At 36.1% G+C, this 22,513-nt stretch overlaps 1 protein-coding gene across 1 annotated transcript in view; it reads right to left on the bottom strand.

Moving 5' to 3' along the window:
• Positions 1-22,513, bottom strand: part of PHF14 (PHD finger protein 14) — a 162,339-nt gene that overhangs the window by 131,668 nt on the left and 8,158 nt on the right. The window contains exons 5-7 of the mRNA XM_021538343.4: positions 14,213-14,859; positions 9,956-10,100; positions 572-731 (exon numbers count right to left, since the gene is read on the bottom strand). Coding sequence (XP_021394018.2) covers positions 572-731; positions 9,956-10,100; positions 14,213-14,859 — 952 coding nt within the window. The remainder of the gene's footprint in view (positions 1-571; positions 732-9,955; positions 10,101-14,212; positions 14,860-22,513) is intronic.

Here is a 22,513-nt window from a genome sequence, read left to right as displayed (position 1 = left end):
ACTCATTTGTGTTACTTTTTTTTAAAGCTTATGAAAAGCCCAGCACCTGAAAACTTTGCCTTTTATCACACACCTGTAATTTATGCAACCATAAAACCATGCACATAAAGCATAAATCAGACATTACTTATAATGCGGCTTTTGCTTTAGTACAGATAATTAGTTATCATTAATATGTACATCTTAATTTATTTTCAAATGTGACAGGAATTGAAGACATCATGAGACTTGAACTGCTTATTCTCAAATTAGATGTGAATTCAATCCTAAAAAGAAGAATATTCTCAAAAATCAAGAATGTAATCTTCATAATTCTAAATAATCATAATGTAAAAGGTCTGTCTGAATACCTTTAGCCCATCTTCAATATAATTTTGCTATGCTACCTTTTCCCATTACCTGGCATTACTGAACCAGTCCTTTGCTCTACTAAAATAAAATATACAGTTTTCCTCCCATTTACATCCTACTTGAAAGTCAATAGACTTGAGCAGAGTCTCTACAAGGAAAAAACTCAATCTTTTAAAGGCAAGATGACATCAAATTCAAAACATGACTTATTCAGTCTTACCTGCCTGCATCAGTCTCCTTGAAGATTCCATCCTGGTTGGGACACAATTCACAGCTAGGTGTGACACCACATTTGCATGCATCACAAAACCAAGGCTCTGTGGAATTTTCTGAAGCTGAACTCATGATAGAGTCACTCTCTCCATCAACACCATAGCAACCTACACACAGGACAAATGGGAGATCAATACAAGAAAAGACAATTGTAGAAGCAGCCACTTGCCACTTATGACTTCAGAAGGAAACCTACACATAGACAGATTTGGGGAATGGTTAGTGCAAAATTTACACTTTAAAGTCAGTTTAATTCTAAAAAGTCACCTGTTTTATGTGATTAGTCACCTGTTTTATGTGATTGTATTAGATTTACAACTGAAAAACAAGATGAAAAAGACTGTTTTACTTATTCTTCTAGCTATACTTGGTGATCTTCCAGACTATGCATTAGGAAGAAAAGTAAGAAAACAAGACTTGAAGCAACCAAAGACTAAAAAAAAAAACTCAATGCGTTTTTTTTTTGAGTAAAGAAATATATTTCAATATAAAAGCAAAAACCACTTCTCCCTGGAAATGAACATTTTTTGGAGGGAAGGGGAGAGTGTTTGGATTCTAGAGGTTCATTATGTCAGTAAAATCCAGTCAACAAACATGCACTCCACTTTTCCACTTTGCATTCAGCACACCGATCAACTACAAAAGGAATATGCACATGAAAAAAACCCCACTATTTACATACTTTATGTGTAAAGAACATACTTTATGTATAAAGGTCACTTTATGTGACCTTAAGCACCCTTGTGCAACTTCAAAACCAAAGTATAGTTTGCAGAGCACAAACTGACAATTCTGAGACACCACACAAGTGATTGATGAAATAGATTTATATTTTTTAAGCACTGTCATTTGTACCTGGTTTTGAATTATAGCAAGGCTCAATCATTCAGTTTCTCCATTCCTCTTCAGTACAATTAGGGTATTCTTTATGACTGCTAAGGCACGTATGCATGCTTAATAACCACAGATTTAGGAAATCAGTGTCTTTAAAGTGATTTGTTATTTAAATCTTGCACAAGAGCAAGAGTTGTATTAGTGCTACTGCAAATGACAAAAAGGAAAATACTACAGCTCATCACCACAAACTGAGATTTTTCATATCCCACATTTAGAACATTTAGCAGCTATTTAACAAGAGAAAAATAATTTAATTGTTAACACTTAAAACACAATAATGACTTCACTAAAAAAATAAATTCAGCTATTTATCAAATGCAGCAGTCAAGTCAGAATTTGTGCTTTCAGAGCAGCAAAATTACTCAATTCTGCAATTAAATAGCAATATAATTTTTTACTTTGTTTCATTACCCACTGGCTATAATAACATAGCAACAGTGCTCCAACTCCCCTTCTGCCAGAAACAGAGGTCTGCATAATATACTGAAACCACATTCAGGAAATAAGCAACACTGCAGGAAAAACTTAAGAAACATAGTCTTCCATTAAAGAATAAGCCTCATAAATAAGAATTAAAATAAGATGGCAGAATGTTTCTTTTCATAATAAAAAGTGTCCTAAAATTAAAGGACAAGTAATGAGCTGAATTGCATTCACAGACAAATTTCATTAGGGATATATAAGATCATACAGCTCATGCATAGAGTCAATCCGTCTTCCTTATAATGTAGTATCATCTTAAAGCAACATTCCATAAAATATTTTTTTTTAATTCTAATAACATAATTTTGAATAGATGCCAGCAAATCTCCTTTTTCAGCAATAAAATAAAGTACAAACACACGGCCCATTGATATCACACAGCTGATGAATCATTAACATTTTAGTAATTCCTTTTGACTTCAAAACATATTAGCATTTTCTTAAAAGTACATACTAAAAATTTCCTAACATTACAGACGCAATAATACTGTGCTCAATCCACACAGCAAAATCAAATCAGTTTCTTTCAAACACTGATGCTTCTTCACCAACTGAAAGTAATTAGATTTGCTTTTCTAGCCTAAGTGCCATCAGTCTACTAAAATTAGAATGATGACTTCCTAAAATTCTTACCTTCATTCTGAAATAGCTGCTTTATAATACTTATCAGTCATTTATACCTGATTGTTTTTTATCCTTCCTCCTAGAAAATGACACAAATGTGCTGCAATTATTTCCATCCTTATCACATGTGTTGGCATTAAACATTATTTCTATTAGCAATACAAATACATGTCCTTTTGCAAAGTGTGGGGGAAAAAAAAAAGTCCATCTTTTTAACACAACCTTTTTGCGCCAATTTGTATATAAATCTTAGTGATAGCTTTAAAGAGTTTAAGATCTCTGACAGATTAAGGAGGCATTTACTCTTTTACCTAACTGGTGTTTAGTAAGCTAAACACCACACTGTTACAACCAGCAAAAGGGGTCATCTTTAGCTGGAGAAAACAGACTAGATTGTCATTAATCATTGCTGACAATAACATCAAAACAATCTGGTCCACCATAAAGTTAAGGAAAAAGGAAGCCTAGCCTGCAAGACTGCTGCTGACCTGGTATACAGTGCCAAATCTGCTGAATCAAAGCTGCAATACAAAACCTTGTTGGCTCTGAAGCTAGGTTTCACAGAAGATACTTTGTAATTGTTCTTGATTGACTTGTAAGAGCCAATTTCAGCAGATTCCAAAGTCTAAATAAATCATGAATATAAATATAAATTAAATATATCATTTTAGAAGTCTTAAAAATGCTGAATACAACAAAAGTTCAAATTACTACTACCTGCCTTATTTTGTTATGCTGGAAAAATTATTTTGTTCCAATGAACAAAATTTTTTTAAAATATTATTTTCATTACTTTAAAATGCATAGATATGCAGATACAAAGCTGCTACTTGGAAAACCATTCCATCCTACTCTTAAGTGGCTATACTGAAGATAATTTAAAACTGATCAATCCAATGATTCTGAATAAATTATTGGAAATTGATGATGCTGGAACAGAGAGCAACTTAAAGGCTCGCTTAGTAAAAGCATCAGGAGGTAGTCCTTAGGTTCCCTCTAAAAGTACCCCAATTGTACAGACAGTCTGACTACATCAGGCCTGAAAGGGCAACAGGGGGAAGGATACAGAACCTGTAAAGGACATGTTTGGTTCCAAGTATTACCACTGCACCTTTGACCTATTTGGCATTTAAGTCAACCAGCTGCCCCTTTGACTGGAAAATATGCTGAAGAAAATCAAGTAACACTTTGCTTAAAATGTGTGCTGCCTTTCCTTAACATTCACAAAAATTCTGAAGTCTGGGTGTTCAGAACACCCCTAAGAGCTCCTTTTGAACTTAAATTCATTAAATCCTCATGTTTGCATACTCCTAGATTTCCGCATCATAACTCCATTTCTAACACCTCTTTGAACACCATTAACACTAAGCAATAAAACCAGTTTAGTATAATACTAACCTATGATTTTAAACACATGAAATTCAACAAGGTAAAATTTCCAGACCACTTACTGTTCCATTAATGCCATCTATATATTACAATTACAGCCAAGTTGTCTGTTGAATGCATGTCATTAGATACAGAAAACAAACTTTTTTACTCCCTGATTTTGATGTCATTTTACTCTGCCAATAGCTTGTATTTTCATGTGATTGTCAATAAAAAGAAATTGTACACACTTTAAAATAATACCATTAAAAAAACTATTCCGAAATTTACACCAAGAGAAACACAAATAGAGACCTAATTCTTTTCATGGCTGCAGCTGGTTCTCTGTTTCTCTGGGAAGGTAATTTTTTGCCAAACAGGATATCTGCATGCACCAACTTCATCTATATGTACTCTGAAACACAAACTATATGGTAAACCCTATGTTTGTAAAATTAAATGCTGTGAGATCACAGCATTCAAACTATATTTAATTAGATTTTTAATTGGACCAACAGTATAAAATAAATATATTAATAATTTCATGCATCATAAATTCAGAACAATATTTTTATTATGTAAATAGAGAGTACTAAAGTACATTATTTTGAGAAATGGATTTTTATACCAGACAGCAGCAGACCACAGTACGGGGCAAAATTAAAATTCAAAAATATTTTATTATATTGTAGAGTATATGGCATCTATACTATTGCTTTTAGCAAGAGAATTTTTGACATAATCATCATAATCTCTGACACACACATCAAAATACAGTAAGAAACAAAGGTAGGAGATGGAAAATAAACTGCTCAAAAAATGTAGAACTTTTCTCATTTAACTCACAGCAACTAACCCAAGGACAACAACTGGCAAGCAAGCTACCTACACTTGTGGCACATGCTACAATGTGTGCCAGACATCTTTTTCAGACACACTGCAATCAAGATGTCAAAAAATCTGACAACACAGTTGGGGGTGTCCTGTTATTACAAGATCTTAGCACAAATGCACTTATCCAAAATGACAGACTGGTGTCTAAAGACTTTTATAAAAAGAAATGACAATTATCTTCATACAGAAGTAAAAATTCTGAAAAGCAACTGTTCAAATTCAGTAGGAAAGATTTTTTTTCCCTTTTTTGTTGCGGGGGGGAAGGGAGGATGTGACATGGATAGGCTGATATGTGAAATGAGAATACATTTTTAATTGATGGACTTATTAATTAATTACAGGCTTTTCAAACTAACAAATGAATGCATTATGTAAGAATGGGTATGAAATTAGCATTACATGTATGCTACTTATGCAGTTTTAAAGCAGTTACAATTCAAACCAGTTATTTACTCCACTAACCACAGATTTTTGGACATGTGCCTGCAGTGCAAAGACAGCTTTTGGATAAGTGATGGAGGCCATGCAAGAACCTCATACAGTAAACAGTTGTATTTGAAAGTAAACTGAATTTCTCACAATCTCAGAACTCATCAGTAAGCCAAGTAAAGGTATTTATTAAGAGTCCATGACTTTAGGTCTGGATAAAAACTCCACTCCTCTCTAATTCTTGGCCATGTTGTTTCTTCCATGTGAGCTCTGACAGATTTGCTCCCACATGAGTTACCATCCATCTTTTTCCATGGAAGGCCTTATGTAACAGTGCATTAATGCAAGCAAGCAATCCAACAGGAATATAAGTCAGAACTGAACAGGCAGCTGCTACACCAGCTCCTCAAAAGGAAAAGGTGGTAGCAACAAATACCCAGGAGGGAGCCCTGGTGTCCAGAATAAGTTGGTTTGAGTCAGAGGAGTATTTTCTCAGCTAATGAAGAACTTCACATTAAAGCTGAGATAGCTGTCACAGAAAAACCTCTCTCAGTCACCAGAAAGGTTCTGTGGACAGAAATTTTCACTTGAACAGAGCACCAAGGCATAGGTCAAGGGTGTAGGACCCTCTCCCACTGAAGAAAACAGTAGTCAACAAGGAGAAGGAGAAAATAAGGTCTTCAGGGGAAAAACAATCAAATAGTCAATATCATCATTATGTGGGACCCTAGGTGGGACACCAGTAGGGTGTGAAATGAGTGCACTCCTTCCACATAATTGTTTACCATGCTACAGAGAAGAGAAGAAAACAGGCTCATTCATAATACCACTTGACATTGTACATAAAATCTATGAAGAAAACCCCTGTGGTATTCCACCAGCTTGCTTTGGGCATTTTGGAATAAATCAGATTGCAGGAAATAGGCATATTACTCTTCCTAAGTGCAGGTAAACATCATTGCATTGATTTCTATCCAACTCATAAATAGGAGACTCTTCCTTCAATACTGTGGTCTGAAAAACTCAAAAGCTCAAATATTAGAACAAATTTCTGGACACAACATGATATCTGCAGCCATATCAATATACCTACTAAAGGAAACCTGAAAAAATAAAACCAAATTCTTGGATTTCAATGTGTTTACAAAACACACTTGCTCATTACTGAAACTTATTTTTCAAACTACCAAGCAGCTGTGTACAAGAATACAAAGGACTATAAATACAGTCTATGTCTATGATCTGGATATACATTTCCAAAGCATAGATCAAAGCCAATGCTATTAAGAGTAAATCTTGCTTCGATTAACATTAAAAAAATAGTTCTCAAAGTTGCAAGCCATGTTTATTGTATGATTATAGAGAAATTACCTTTTCAACTACTTTTCAATTTATTTTGGAAATCAGCAGAATTGAATGATTAGGCAAACAGGACCAAAAAGTAACTGTTGCATTGCATTTTGGTTTTGACTGCAACTTCTTAACAATAGGTTGTCTTCATGTATTACTTGTGCATTCAGAAATAAATAGTCAGTCAGTGACCACTGGGCAGGAGTGCAGAAATCTCCAAGTCATTGAACATATGTGTATATATAAGACCACCAGATCAAACTAAAGCTTCAAAGGTTCTAAATTTTTTATAACTGTGCCGCTTTTGCCTGGGATGGAATTAATTTTCCTCACAGCAATGAACATGTGGCTATGTCCTGGATTTGTGCTGAATATAGTGATGATAATGCAAAGATGTTTTTGTTACTGCTGAGCAGGATGTGTGCACAGCCAAAGCCTCTTCTACTTTCCCTACTGCCACACCTGCAAAGAAGCTGGGGGCACGTGGCAGGCTGGGAGGAGACACAGCCAGGACAGATGGCCCCAGCTGACCAAAGGGCTATTCCAGACCATGTGACATTATGCTCAGTATACAAAGTGAGGGAAGCAAGATGTTTAGGGTGATGGTGCTCATCTTCCCAAGTAATCATCACATGTGATGGAGCCCTGCTCCCCTGGAGATGGCTGAACACCTGCCTGCCCAAGGGATGCAGTAAATTAATTGCTTTGCTTGTGTGCATGATTTTTGCTTTCCCTATCAAACTGTCCTTAATTCAACTGACAAGTTTTCCAGCTTTTACCCTTCACATTTTCTCTTGATCCTTCTGGTGGTGGAGTGAGCGAATGGCTGCGTTTGGCTTGGTGGTTGACATGGGTTTAAACACAACAGTAATATTTTTATTTGCTGCAAGCAATTATTTTTAAAAATTACTGAAAAAAGCTCAGATTTAAAACAGCACTTGCCCTTACTTATCATTATAAAATATCCAAGTACACTAAAACACAGCAAAGTAACTGTCCATTTCTGTTGAAATTCTATTCATACATATTTAGCAATGAAACATACACATAAAATGTCAAGTAAAAGTCCAAATTGTTCAGCTTCAAATTGTTGCTGCGGAAATTTACATTTATATCACAGTCATCAATTACTTTCACATACACAGCTTGCTTATTTTTCTCTAAGACTTCATCTATTCAAACAGAGCTTCACAATTGCTTCCTATACACTTTCAAGTATTTATTATTAAAAGGAATTGCAAAGAGCTAACTAAACATTCAACCACAAATGTGAAAAATTACCCAAAATCTATAGTCGATTACCTGGTACATGCTGTAGAACTTATCAGAACAAACCAACAAATTAAATATTTTTAATTAATCTATTTTACTTTGTTGCAATGACAACAAAAGAAACACACACATTGCACTCTTTGTATCAGTGGAACTACAGGGAATCTTTGCCTGGAACGTGTAAAAAGAATAGCAGCAATTACTTTTAAACAGATTTTGAGCTACTAAAATTCAGGTAACTTCTGAACTATGGAACTCCTCTCCTTTAGGGAAAAACCAACTGTAATCTTACTTTTATAGGGACAGAAGTTTAGTCAAGTAAAATGAGGATGTGATCTTTTGAGGATTTTTAAAGTACTCCTCTTGAATAAAAAATAATTTGTCATTATTTCATTCTAAAGTGGCAGAGGATCATTTTTCTATCACATTCTTCACTTTAGCAATCATTAAATAAATCTTATGGAAAAAAATTCTACGGAGCTCCACAGCTTTAGAGTTTGGATGCATTGACTGAATGTAATGTTTGGGGAATTCTCAAGCATGCATTTATAATTATCAGCAAAAGATGTGTTCCTTGTGAGTAAATATTAGACTGTACAAGGGGAAAAAATAAGAGCTATCATGACTCTATAAAACTAACTTTTTGATAGTTACTGCATTTTAAATCAAATATATTCTACACATTACTTTCAAAAAACTTCATGGATACAGAAGGAATTCTGCAAGACACATAAATCCTAACACTTCTAGAAGGCAACAAGATCTGACAAATGACCTCAAAGGCACTTTGAGTGTGATCCAGCTCATCATAAATTAGGTCAATTAATCTGCTCTCTTAGTAACATTGACAGTATGGATTAGCTCTTCAAAAGACCACAACAGGCTCAAGAGCTAAAAGTACACACAGACACACAGCGTAAGGCATGTGAACAACAGGACAGAAATTCCACCCTCAGTTTCCTAAGTGATGTCAAACAAAAAACTGAACTACATCCCAATGCAGGAAAAATACTACTTTGAAACAGTTTTCTACCTTGCATGAGAAAACTGAAGTGTGAGTATGGCATTTATACAACCACTTCCTACCTAGAAAGACATTCCAAACAGATAAAAAAAATTAAATTAAGGGAATCATATTAAATAAATGCTTCATATGCTTCTGAAAATGAAAGCCTATTTTCTTTTTATTGTAAGAACTGAAGTAGTTTAATATCATTTTCCCAGGAAAACCTAAAAATAGGTGTGAAGTCCTAAAATAGTACAGGATATGAGGAAAAAAGCCCCAACCTGGTTAATGAAGAAAAAAAGGTTTTGTTTTTTTCTGGTGTGCCTTTCTGTGTTAGTATCTCCCCTACATTCCAAACTCAAGAGAAAGAGCAACAACACACAATATAGTCTCATCTTCTATATAAAGCTATTAAAATTCCATACATTCACCTAAATTATTATTCTAGAGTGTTTCTATAAAACCAGATCACCTACATTTATTACGCTCACATAGTTCTGATTTTGAAGGAATTAGCAAAACAACAACTTGATAATGTCCAAACTTCAAAATTCTCCTGTTTTAAAATGTCAGTGAAAATTATGAGGAAGTTCAAGACTAGCTATTTTCACATATAAATGCATGCCATGAAGAATAACTTTCTTCTTCCCCTTCTCTCTGCTCTTTCGGTACAGCAAAAATATAGGTGAAATAACCTAATAACCTGAAATACGTAAGACAAAACCATTAATAGAATATCCTAAAGTGAAAATACAGTGTATAGCTACAATATTTGCAGACTATCATTCATTGTATCAGTATCTGTAGACTATGTACCATCCCACAGGTTCTTATATTGGCTTTGCTGCAGTAGAAGATGGTTGTTACACCACTAAAAAAATCAATGCAGTATTTCAAAAAAATACCCTCCAGCATTTAAAGGTGTTGTCTGACTAAAGTAAGTCAAAATTTTATTAAAAGCAAAGCATATGTTTTCCTCCTGCAATAAAGAATGAAGGGTTGTATTACCTTCATGCACTGTTATTCCACAGTTGTCACACTGGATTATTTCATCAGCATCTTCACTGTTATCTCCAAGACAAACGCAACAAATCAAAATATGGTCCATTTTCTGGGAACTCCAATTTTGTGACTTCTCAAGGATCAATGAGTCCTAATATTGAAAAACAGACACATGGATTATGCCAGGAACTTCAATTTTATTTAAAGCGAGACCTGTTATTTGCTCAATTTTTGAACAACTATCAAAATACCATGGAACATTATTTTCATAAGGCTAGAAGCTTCTTTGTTGTCAAAATGCTCAAACACTTCCTCCATGAATACAAGAGCTGGGATGCATGGATGTCAATGCAACCTATACACCTGTTAAGATCCAGAGGTCAGAGGAGAGTCAAGACAGGAATCTCAATACAGAATCCTCAAGACAGAACCATGTCTTTGAACCATTTATGTTCTACAAAACAGGATACCTAAGAAGCCATTTCAAAAAAGACCAAAGGTGATCTTCAAATGTTCCAACATTCAGAAAAGTTGCTTCTTTTTCTTAAAATTTAAAAAATCACATGGCTCTGAAAAATCCAAGAATACACAGCTAATACAAGACTGCCAAGTTTTCACTTACATAAAATATAACAAATTATCAACTCTGTATGATTTTGTTCTAATGCAAATTTATGTGTATCTGTGTAAAACAATATGATTTATTAAAACTGTAAGTTCTTCTGATTATATAGAGGAGTAAGGATTTGCCCTGTTCTGGTAACCTACAATATGAACCACAGCTCTTAAATAGATAATGGGTTTTCATGGGGAATTTTTCTAAGAAAACACAGAGAAGTGCTTCATAAACCAAAGTTATATGTAAAATTAGTTTTCTTAACAAACATTGTCTTCTTATTATTACCATTGTGAGATAGGCCCACTCTCTGTTCTGCAGTTTCATGACCTCCATACATATTCATTTATTTTTATACTAGAGCTTGAACCACCTTTATTGGTAATATGAAGGCATATAAGGAAGTATGTAAATAAGCACAGTAGTGAAAAATAACCATTGTGGTATAAAGAAACAGTAGTAGTTTCAAATCTGAGGGGCTGAGAGTTCAATGGTACCATTCAAAATGTGCAAAAATATTCCAAAACTGCTGTGGCATCAAAAAAAAAAAAAAAAATAGGGTGAAAGATGCCATCTCAAACATTTTTTTTGTAATTCCAACTCACCATTTACAAAATATAGCACCAATACTATGCCTAAGGGAACACTTCCTTGTAGAACTGGAAAAGAACATTCACAGAGTTGCATTGCTTACAGGAAGGCAACTAATTGTGAAAAATAGAAGAGTCTCTGCTACGGAGTTGAGACTTACAAAGCATCTCTTCCAACATCCTCCTTTTTGGACATAGCATTTTGAGGAAAGCAATAAACTCGGACATTACTGCAGCCCATCACTACTCAAAATACCCATGTTTGGCTTATCATTCACATTGCAGATAGGAAAATGGCAGTGGATGCTCCCTAACTTTGGCAGATTTATTTGACTTCACTGAGAGAAGTTTAAAAGACACTGCTAATCTCTACTGTTATAGAAATAGAAGCCCAAGGTCTCATAATTAAAAAACAAAACAAAACAAAAAAACCCCAAAGTATTACTTTAAATTAAGAAACAGTAATGCATTATAAAAACACTGAAATAACACTAGCTGTCCAGGCAGTGAGAACATATGCAAACATGGACCAAAAAACCCAAACAAACAAGCAATGATGAAAGAGTATAAAATTTTTGTTCTAATGTTAGGATCCCAAGCCATTAAGGCTCACCTCATGTGAAGACAGCTACCAGGTGAAACAAAGCAGCTGAGCAACTTATTTTTTTATGCAGGCACGGAGAGGGAGTGATCTGGAAAGTGTGCTGCTCTCCTCTGCTTTTAGTCTATGTAAGCACCTGAGAGACTCATCCAAAACATGGAAACTTTTACATGTAACAGTAACTGCTGCAACTGCTGAACAAGTCCTGCTCCCCACTGAAGTGGGAGAAACTATTTCAGCTGGATCACTGTGTAACTCCCATTTCTTGTGGCGTTAATGAAGAAAGTGAGCATTTCAAGCTATATGCCCATAGACTTTTAGCTTTAAAGGGGAAAAAAATTAAAAATACAATAACCACCTCACTGAGAATAGAGAGTCCTATAAAGTGGTAATAATTATAAAAACAGAAAAGCACCATTTGCCTACTAATGATGCTTGACCACAGGAAAGAAAGCTAAGTTTGTATTCTGTGCATAATGCAATAGAAATGCATGTAGTATTTCATTACAGCACGTGTTAAAATAATGTATATGCAGACCTCAATACTTTTGTAAAATGTAAATAAATAAAAACCACAGGGAAACAAGAACCAAACAACCCCTCCCCAACACCCTCCACAGTTTCCATCCTCCAAAAATAAGCGAAGGAAAGAAAGAAAGAATGCACATAAAGGACACTACAGTATGTTCAGAACTAATTATCTGGATATTATTTCTTAAATTTATTATGGATTTAAATATCTAGGAACTCAGTTTTGTAAGAACTCTGTTTCTGCAGTGTGATGAGATTTTGCTAGATGTATCTGCTAGACTAGATTTTTTTTTTTACTCTTTTTCTGGTTTTACTAATTCAAAATACGGTAGCAGTGGAGAGAATACTATTAAAATACAGTATATTGAGTATCAGAAATCTGAAAATTACAGTCGATAATTCAGTCTCCAGACACATTTGCAAAACTTCTTGACATAGTCATAAACAGTACAGCACTTTACATGCTTATCAGTTACAAAATCATAATCTGAAATTCAAATTTTCAATTTCGATTTTATGTTCTGATAACTGTTCTAAATCTAAGGCAAGAATAGAATATGATATCCATGCATACTAAGAAGCTTCAAAGAAGATACAGCAGAGACAGCTCTCAGTTTCTGAAACAGGTCAGTTTTTCCAAGTCAGTGGAAATTAGACTGAAGAATATATCACTAAGAATGTAGCTGCACATCTCATTCTGATATGAGAAGCAACTCTTAAAGAAAACTGCCTCTCTCTGTTACAAGTTCTGATCATTAGTATTGGTAGAGTACTTTCAGCTCCTGAGCCAAGAAAAGGCAGGTAATAATAGAATAATAGAATCACAGAGCCTGACAAGGAAAGAAGATGCCTATACAAAAAGTTAAAAGAAAAAAACCCAAACAAATCATGCTTTCTTTTCAATCCAAATTATTACTAAAACTGCACAGCTCACTTGCAATAATATATAAATATAAATATCTATATTTATAATACCTATTAAATTATCTAAAATGGACCAAATCAAAATATTGTTTAGTTCCCTGTTATTTCACACATTTAAACGAAGTTTAAAGGGAACAGTAGAAGTTTTAGTAATGTCATATCACTATCACTTCTCAAGTGTTATGTTGACATTGTGATTATATCCCGAAAACTAATTATAGACTTTATAGCAATACTTTTTATTTTTTTTCAGAATTTTGCTACTGCAGAACATGTAGTCAGCCACAGTGACAACCTGGTATCTTAATTTTTCCACAGGCACAATCTTCAGGGCAACTGTAATTGTGCATAGGGAAAAAAAGGTTACTTTATTGAACATTTATATATAAAATATTCACATTCTGCAATCAGAAGATATTAAATATAACAATCATAGTATCCACATGCTTTTAGTATGGCAAGAAATTAGTTCATTTGTGACTAGTATAAGCAAATCCAACATAAATTATCAGAATTATTCTATTTGATTTCAAGCTAGTGTCCATGGTTTTTTACATAAAATTCTTCTGTAAGTGAACTCTGTTCAGACTTTGATGTTTGTTGCAAAGAATAATGCCTCATTCATCTATTTTATGATTATGTCACAGATGCTTTTAACTTTCATAACATTACAGATAGAGAACATTTACACTAAAACAGAACTAGAAGTCTCACTAACATATGTTGGTTTGCATACTGGGCCTCCTGTTTTAGTACTAACCCAATCTCTGTATAGCCAAGAGAAGCTGCACTATTGACTTTAGTGGCATTAGATTGGTCAAATGGTCCAAGTAAGGTTATTTACTATGCAGTGCCTATTTATCATAATTTTTCCTGCTTCACTTATTATTATGTGAACACAAGACCAGCCAATCAGTTTAACTTTTAATATTAACAAAACAGCTACTGGGGACTAGTTTCCATTTGTCAAGAGATATATTATAGAAAGTTGGTTGCACTACCTCATTACTCTTGCTTTGTGAAAGAGCCAGGCTATCATTTGTCAATTCCTCATCATCTGCATTATTCCTGTTAAGAACTTTACTCTTCTTCTTCTTGGATCCTCCGTCACTAGCCGTGCTGCTATTATCTTCTTCATTAGCTTCCTCATCATTGTCATCCTCATCACTTCCACTCCCGTCATCTTCATCATCTTCATTATCTCCATCACTCCCCTCTTTTTTCAGTGCATTCTTTCCTTTTCTTTTCTCAGCAGTAGGCCGCCAGTCATTGTCATCTTCACTGTCGTAGTCATCCATATCATTTAGTTCTTCCATTGATACAAAATCCAGCAGAGGTCGGTTCCTGCGCAAATTCCATTTTTTTGGTTCATTTGTTTGCTCATCAGCCACAGCCTCAGGTTCAGCTGCTTTCTCCTTCTCTTTCTTCTTTTTTGGCTTTTCTTCTTCATCTTCTTGCTCTTTCTTTTCAGTTTTAATTACCTCTTTGTCTGTTGTTGGCACTTCTTCAGTGGAGGCTTTCAGCTGCTGCTCTTCTACTTTCTCTTCTGCCGGTTCCTCCTCCAAGATATTTTCTTCTGATTCAGTACAGGAACCTTCACCACTGTCCTTAGATGCATCTTCACTCCCATGACCACTTCCTTCAGAATCTGTTGAGCATATGAAAATTTAAAAAATGTTCCGACACAAAAGTACCCCCAAAAATAAAATCTCTTGCAGCAAGTTGTTAAACAAAAGAATGATGCATGTTCCTCCCTCATAAGGTATTCCACCTATTTTTTCAGCTGGCGTTCAAATATTGCTATTTCAAGTGCTATGTTGAGAATCTGTTAAACATGAGTGCATTTTAAGATGCCAAAAAAAAAAAAATATGGCATAACTTATTAAATGAGCATTATAAGTTCCTTTGAACTGCAGCTCGTATTAACAAAAAGCAGTAGCACAGAGTAATTTCCATGTGAAGTCATATATTAAAGAAAGAGTATTCCAGTTTTTAATTTCTGAAGGTGTTTTCTACACCTTCAAAATAAAATAGCTATCCAATAGAAGAGGTTTGAAATTACAAAATGAAGAGTTTACATAGCTACTACTAATAATAATATGGCTAATCCCACACCTTCATTTTTAATACATCTTTGTTTTTCTGGGTTTGAGGGCTCCTTTAATTTCCAAGGTTAGTTCACTTATTAATCCAACATAAACTATGCCTCACTCAGAATTGCAGCTGCACTACACTGCATTAACTTTACACTACTCATACCTTGCATACTACTGTTGTGTGGACTCACATTTTCATTAACACATGCCAACATGAGCAACAGAAAAGAATAAAGATTTTTATACAAAAGAGAGATTTTTACTATAAAGCACATGTAAAAAAATATTGCAAAATGACATGTGAACTTGTTAAACTTTATAAACAGCATCTACCTTGTTATATCTCATCTTATATGAACCTACTGCTTTTCATTCATAGTATTGTTTTAATGACAGAAAACTCAGAAAATATTTTTTTTTAATTTTTGAAAAGAAAATATAGTTTCTTGATCCAATGCAGAGATCAATTAGGCAGTGGCTAGAGTTTTCAGTTTGCTCAAAGCCATCACCAAGTTCCTGATCCACTGTCATACAGATGCAAAGATGAAACACATCAATGCTCACAAATTTAAAAAAAAAAAACCTTAACTGCTTTAGTTACAACACAAAAATCTCCACCACTCAATATCACCTTACACAGAGAATTTATCTGCACACCCAGCTCTGTATAAATCCAAATAAACAGACACTGAGGTAGGTGTGCACAGTGTGTCATTTCATACGGCATTTTTTACCACCCCAAAGAACATTACAAATGACTGCCAGTTGTTACTTTAATATAGTGGTGAGTTTTACTGTGTACACCTGCATGTAGAAGCATTCAGTGAGATTATATAACTAATGACATAGAAGGTCCATAAGTGCTATTATTACTGATTAGGACATCAAAGTTACTCATCCTCTTACAAGCTACTAAAAACTAAAAGTTTCCAACATACATTCTAACATTCAGAGATCCAGAAAACACACAAGTTTTTTTTATGGTCTTTGAGAAAAACATAATTCAGTCATTTTTCCACACCTATTAGCCTTTAATTATAGTAATCAAAGTACAAGATAATTAACTGAAGTTTTGAAAGAGTAGAAAATGAGTCAGGTGTACACAAGAAATAAAACCAGTATTAACTAACATGCAATCCAAAAGAATTGTTTTCAAGTTACAATAATTTCTTTGGCTAAAGAATCACAGGATAGGTAAGGACCACAGTGGGTCATCCCAGAGCACACTGCCCAGGATTGTATGCAGACAGTTCTTGAATATCTCCAGTGAGGAAGACTGCACAAAATCTCTGGACAATCTGTCCCAGTGCTTGGTCACCTGCACACTAAAGAAATGTTTCCTTAGATTCAAGTGGAACTTCCTGTGCATCACTTTCTGCCTGCTGCCTCTTGTCCTATTGCTTGGCACTGAAAAGAGACTGGTCCATCCTCAACAACCTCCTTTCAGATACTGATAGAAGGGATGAGGTCCCCACTCAGTTGTTTCTTATTAAGGATGAACAGGCCTAGTTCTCTCAGCCTTTCCTCAGTAAGAGAGAGTACCTCCATGGAAAGAACACAAACATGGTGAGAATGCTACAATGCTCCATGAAGACAGCCTCAAAGAGTTGGGGTGGATCAGCAAGGAAAAGAGAAGGCTCCAGGGAGAACAGAGCTTATGAGAAAGATTTTTTTACTAAGCCCTGTGGTGACAGAAAAAGTCACCTGAAAGAGGGTAGGGTTTAGACTGGACACAAGAAAACTTTTCAATGAGCATGATGAGACACTGGAACAGGTTGTCCAGGGAAGCTGTAGGTGCCACAACAATGAAGATATTCAAGGCTAGGTGGAATGGGGCTTTAGACAATCTGGTCTAGTGAAAGAAGTTTCTGACCAAGGCAGGGGGTTGACTCAGATTATCTCAAACAGTTTTTTGATCATGGGTTAGTTTATAGGATACCAGGCCTGGCAACATACAGGGTACACCAGATACAAAGAGGAGGGAAAAGGATCTTCGCATAGGACTTAGCAGGGCTCACTGAAAGAGTAAATTAGATTTGAAGGGGGAAAGGAATAAACCTGAGTTCCCTAGAGATATGCCTGGGGGCAGCACACCACTGTTTGGGGGACAACATGCTAGAAAGTTTCTTTGATCTGTCACTTTAGTGGAGGTAGGGAATGGAGATCTGTGCAGTTGTAAAGACACAAGGGTTATAACATGCTAGAAAACACAAATGTGACTGAAAATGATCATGGTAAGACTTAGAGCTTGTTTCCCCGAAAAAGCTGGAGAGATCAATAGCCCAGCTGAAGTGTCTCTACCAATGTACACAGCACAGGCAACAGGAGGAGCAGAAAGCCAGTGAGCAGCAGTAAAACTATGACATAGTTGCACACATGGAGACATGAGAAAACATGGACAGCCAGAGTGCTGCACTGGATGGCTATAAACCCTTTAGCAGGAACAGGTAAGGAAGGAGAGGTGGTGGGGTAGCCCCTACCTTAGGAGTGTTTTGTCTAGGGTATAATGACGATATGACTATTTAAGGATAAGATTGAGGGGAAAGTCCAACAAGGCAATACTGATGCGAGTCTGTTAAAGACCACCCAACCAGGATGAAAAGGAAAGTGAAATAGTCTATAAGCAGTCTATAGTCTCTCAACCACTAGCCCTTATTTTCACAGTGGACTTCAAGTTACCAGATAGATACCTGCTGAAAACACAATACAGCAGAGAGGAACTGGTCCAGAATGTTCTTGGAGCATGTGGAAGATAACTGTCTAACACAGACAATGAGGGAGGCTACTGGCAAAGATTCCCCACAGGACCTATTATTTGTGATCAGAGAAGGCCTTGTGGGTGATGTGATGACTGGAGGGTGTTCTGGGCAGAGCAAACTTGAAACAGTAACTTTCAGACAAGCAATTCTCAGACAAGCAAGCAAGGGAGTCAGCAGAACTTCGATCCTGGACTTTCAGAGATGATGCCCTGTCAAAAGGCTTGGTCGGCAGAGTCTCTTGGGAGACAGTCCAGGAAGGCTGGACATTCTTCAAGGAAATCTTAAAAGCACAGGAGCAGGCCATCCCTATGTGCTGAAAGACAAGCCAGCAGTAAAAAAGACTGATGTGCCTGAACAGAGAGCTGAGAGATTTGACTGGAACTCAGAAAAACAAGGAAAATTTACGGCTTTTGGAAGAAGGGGCAGGCAACTCAAAAGGACTTCAGGAATGATGTGAGGGAGAATATTTTTTGCAGGGAGAAAATCAGAAGGGCCGAAGACCAACTAGAACTTAATCTGGGTACTGCCATAAAAGATAAAAAATACATAATCAATATAACAAAGGCTAAAGACAATCTCCACAAATTACTGAATGAGGAAGGAAAGAGTGCCAAAGGATGAGGAAAAGGCTGAGGTACTCAATACCTTCTTTGCCTCAGTGTTTAACAGCAAGACCCATTGTTCTCTGGGCAGCCATCCCCTTAAACTAGAAGACAGACACAGGGAGCACAATGAAGCACATAATCCAAGGGGAAATGGTCAGTGATCTGCTGCATCTCTCAGACCCACACAGGTCTGTGGGCCCAAATGAGCCACATTCAATCATTTACCAGCAATCCTGGCTAACCAGGGCCACATGATTAAAAGTTAAAAAAATGTGGTACCTATCTGCAAGAAGGTCAGGAGTTATCCAGGGAACTCCAGGCAGTCCTGCCAGCCTGACCCTGGAAGGTCATGCAACAGATCATCTTGAATGCCATCAAGATGATGGAGCACAACAGACTGGGGCAGAAGGGCTGGAAAGCTGCTCAGTGGAAAAGAGTGCGGGGTGCTGGCTGACATTTGGCTGAACAAGACCAAGCATGTGCCCAAGTGGCCAAGAAAGCCAATGGCATCCTAGTCTGTACCAGCAATAGTGAAGCCAGTAGGACCAGGGCAGCTGCTGTCCCCCTGTACTTGGCAGGCACTGGTGAAGCCAGACCTCAAATACTGTGGCCAGTTCTGAGCTCCTCACTTCAAGAAAGACACTGACATGCTGGAGTGTGTCCAGAGCAGGACAGTGGAGCTGTGAGAGGTCTGGAGCAGAAGTCTGGTGAAAAGGAGGCTCAAGAAACACCTTATCACTCTCCACAACCACGTGAAAGGAGGGCATAGCAGGGGGTGGGTCAGTCTCTCCTCCCATGTAACAAGTGATGGAACAAGATGAAATAGTTTCAAATTCCAACAAGGGGGGATTAGCTTGGCTATTAGGAAAAACTTCACAGAAAAGGTTGCTCCTCAGGAAGTAGTTAAGTCACCACCCCTGGAGATACTTAAAAGATGTGTAGTCCGGCCCTTAAGGACATGATTTACTGGAGGGCTTGGCAGTGCTAGGAAAACAGTTGGACTCTACCTTTAAAAGTCTTTTCCAGAGTACACAATGCTAAAATTCTGTGATACTTGCCAGTTCCCATAAACATTTTACAAGTAATTCCTAAAGCTATACTCTCATACTAGACATATCACAGATTACATGCCGTATGTATACTCAAAGCAAAAGGTATTTTGTATCTCATTTCACAGTTGCCAAGTGTCTATGTACACTCTTTGTCTTACTGTAAATAAGGTAATAGAAGATTTTGCCACATTAAAATTAACTGAATTTTTTAACTTAGCTTTCATTATTTCCCCACCATAAATCTATGACAGACATTTGTTTTGATGCTTTAACTGTGCTGATGCATTTCTAAATAGTCTTAGAGTTCTTGCCAATTTAAGGTTTCATTTTGTTTTGGACGGAATCTTAGTCTTGATATAGTTTGATCTCTAACAGCACTCTAATTTACTAACATTGATTCTTGTACATCAATACAACACAATGTAATAATTTAAAGCAGAGAGCAAATAAACACTATTTTCACTCATTTCTCTCCTTCAATTTCTCTTGCCTTCTGCCTGCAGATTTTGCTTTCTACTCTCCTTTATACATTCATATACACACCAGAGATATCTATAGTAAGAGATATCCTTCCTCAATCTGAATGCATCCACTGTGATAGGTGCTTTTCTACAAAGAGCTATTCTGTAATAACAGCAATTTTTGCAGGTCTTCTTCTGTCAGCTGCACTTTTACCGAGGAAGAGGCTGCAGTATAAAATTTTCTCCTTGAAAGAAATGCTTAAAGAATGACTCTTTCAAATTGGCAACCATATCATGTCATTCCCTATAGGAGAGAAGTACAGCTACTCTAAGTGAAAGATGGGGCCAGATATACCATCAAATAGTGAAGAATTACAGAGTTCCACTGAGGACAAATAAGAAAGATAACAGTTGGGAGAAAGACATCATTTATTCCCCTATACCTTGTATCTTTAGCTCTACTAAGCACAACAGCAGGTGGCACTCAATTCTAAAGAGGATAATTCTGAAAAGAACAGAACATTATGCTACAGAATTAACATACAAAAAAAAAGTGTACTAAAGAAACACTCCACTCAGCTGTGGCGTCTTATATAATATGTATGAGACACAAGACTTCAGGGTAAATGTACTGAAATCATTACATGAGTCAACAAAAAAACATCCTCCTGGGGTTCTTTGCAGGACCGTTTTACAAACTATTTTAAATATGACAACCCACAATATCTAGGTTTTTTTCAAGATTCTAAAAAAATTCATGTATACAGAGAGCAAGTGCTACACTCCAGAAGTACCTGGCCAACCACTCACAGGAGACAGTCTGGTTCTTCAATGCAGTATTTAGCTTAATAAACAGCCCTTTGAAAAACAGCTTTATTGATTGTTTTAAGTGAACTTGAAAGGATAAGCTGGTTAAAGGCAATCATGGACTCAATTTTGGACTTGCCTCTTCCACTAACAAAGTTTAACAAATTCCAAATAGTAGACAAGGATCATTTGGAGTCATTTTAGAAAATTCTTTTATTTGCACCAAATCCTATCTGACTGAGTCTTTCTGAAGTGCTCAAAGCTACCTACAATGAATATAATCAAGGATCCTGGAACACTGAAAAGCTGAGCATGCAACACAGAAAGCAACTACCAAGTTATCACTGCTAAATAATATTATTCAATAATAATATAGCCATCATGTGACAAATAGCCTACAGTGGCCTTATAACTTCTTTTTGAGAGCAGTAACAAAAACCAGGATGCAGGTGAGGTTAATGTTACTCAACACTACCATCTTTTCTATTGGTCCTTTACCCTCTTCCCCTCCCCCCCCCCACAAGGCAAACAACTAGCCTTTGACAAGATTACATGAAATTAGTGATCTCTGCTAAAACACCGTGTTAAGAACCATACACAATCCTCACCCCGGGTGCCTGTATCCTGATGGATGGCAAACTGCAGCAAGCGCTACTGAAAGTGTTTGTCAGTAGCCTCTGGCCATAAACGTCCTTACAGAAGAACAGCTCCAGTACCACAAAAAATCCTTGGCACATGTGCTACACCAACACACAAAAGCAGCTCTACTTCCTACACATCTGATCTAGATATCACAAATAAAGACTCCAAAATACCTGAAGGAAATGCTTAAATTAACTAGAAAGCTACAATATTAATAAATGGATGTAAAAAAAGAGGTGGGTATACCTAGGTCACATATAGAAAGTAAGAATTTTTAAATTACAAAAGGTAGAGCTGTGTAACTGGCAAAATTGTGACCACATTTTTTTATTAATTAGACACAGAGGCCCATTATGATATGATCAATAAAACTATAAGCAAGAACTAAAGGCTTAATACCTCACTTGCAACATAATTCTAAGAAATCTAACACACCAGTTAGATATAAGCCCCTGACTTTCTATGCTGTTTTTCTGCATATGATGACTAAATACTGGTAGACTGCTGGCAATTCAACATCAGCAGTGCTGGCAGTTTAAAAAATTGAACTGTCCAAAATAACATGATTAAGAACACAAAAAACCAAACCAATATAGATTAAGATGCTACAGCTCACAGAGAGAAACTTTCTTCTAAAATGTTTTGAAAAGAAATATCTAATATGTATTAACTGCAGATGGAGACTGGGCAGAACAGGAGACAAAACTGACCACAGATCCACAATTACACATTTCAGAAAACAAGTACTTAGTTTAATAGAAAAAAATATGGAAAGGGAACAAAGGAAAGTCATTTAGTAAGCAGCTTCCTCACTTTTACACTGGCAATAATTATGTCATATGACATTTCAGTAGATGTCTATTCAAGGCGCAAAACCACA

Source organism: Lonchura striata, chromosome 2 (assembly GCF_050655825.1).
Source record: "Lonchura striata isolate lonStrDom1 chromosome 2, ASM5065582v1, whole genome shotgun sequence".
NCBI classification, from domain to species: domain Eukaryota; kingdom Metazoa; phylum Chordata; class Aves; order Passeriformes; family Estrildidae; genus Lonchura; species Lonchura striata.
This window is presented reverse-complemented; position numbering and strand designations above follow the sequence as displayed.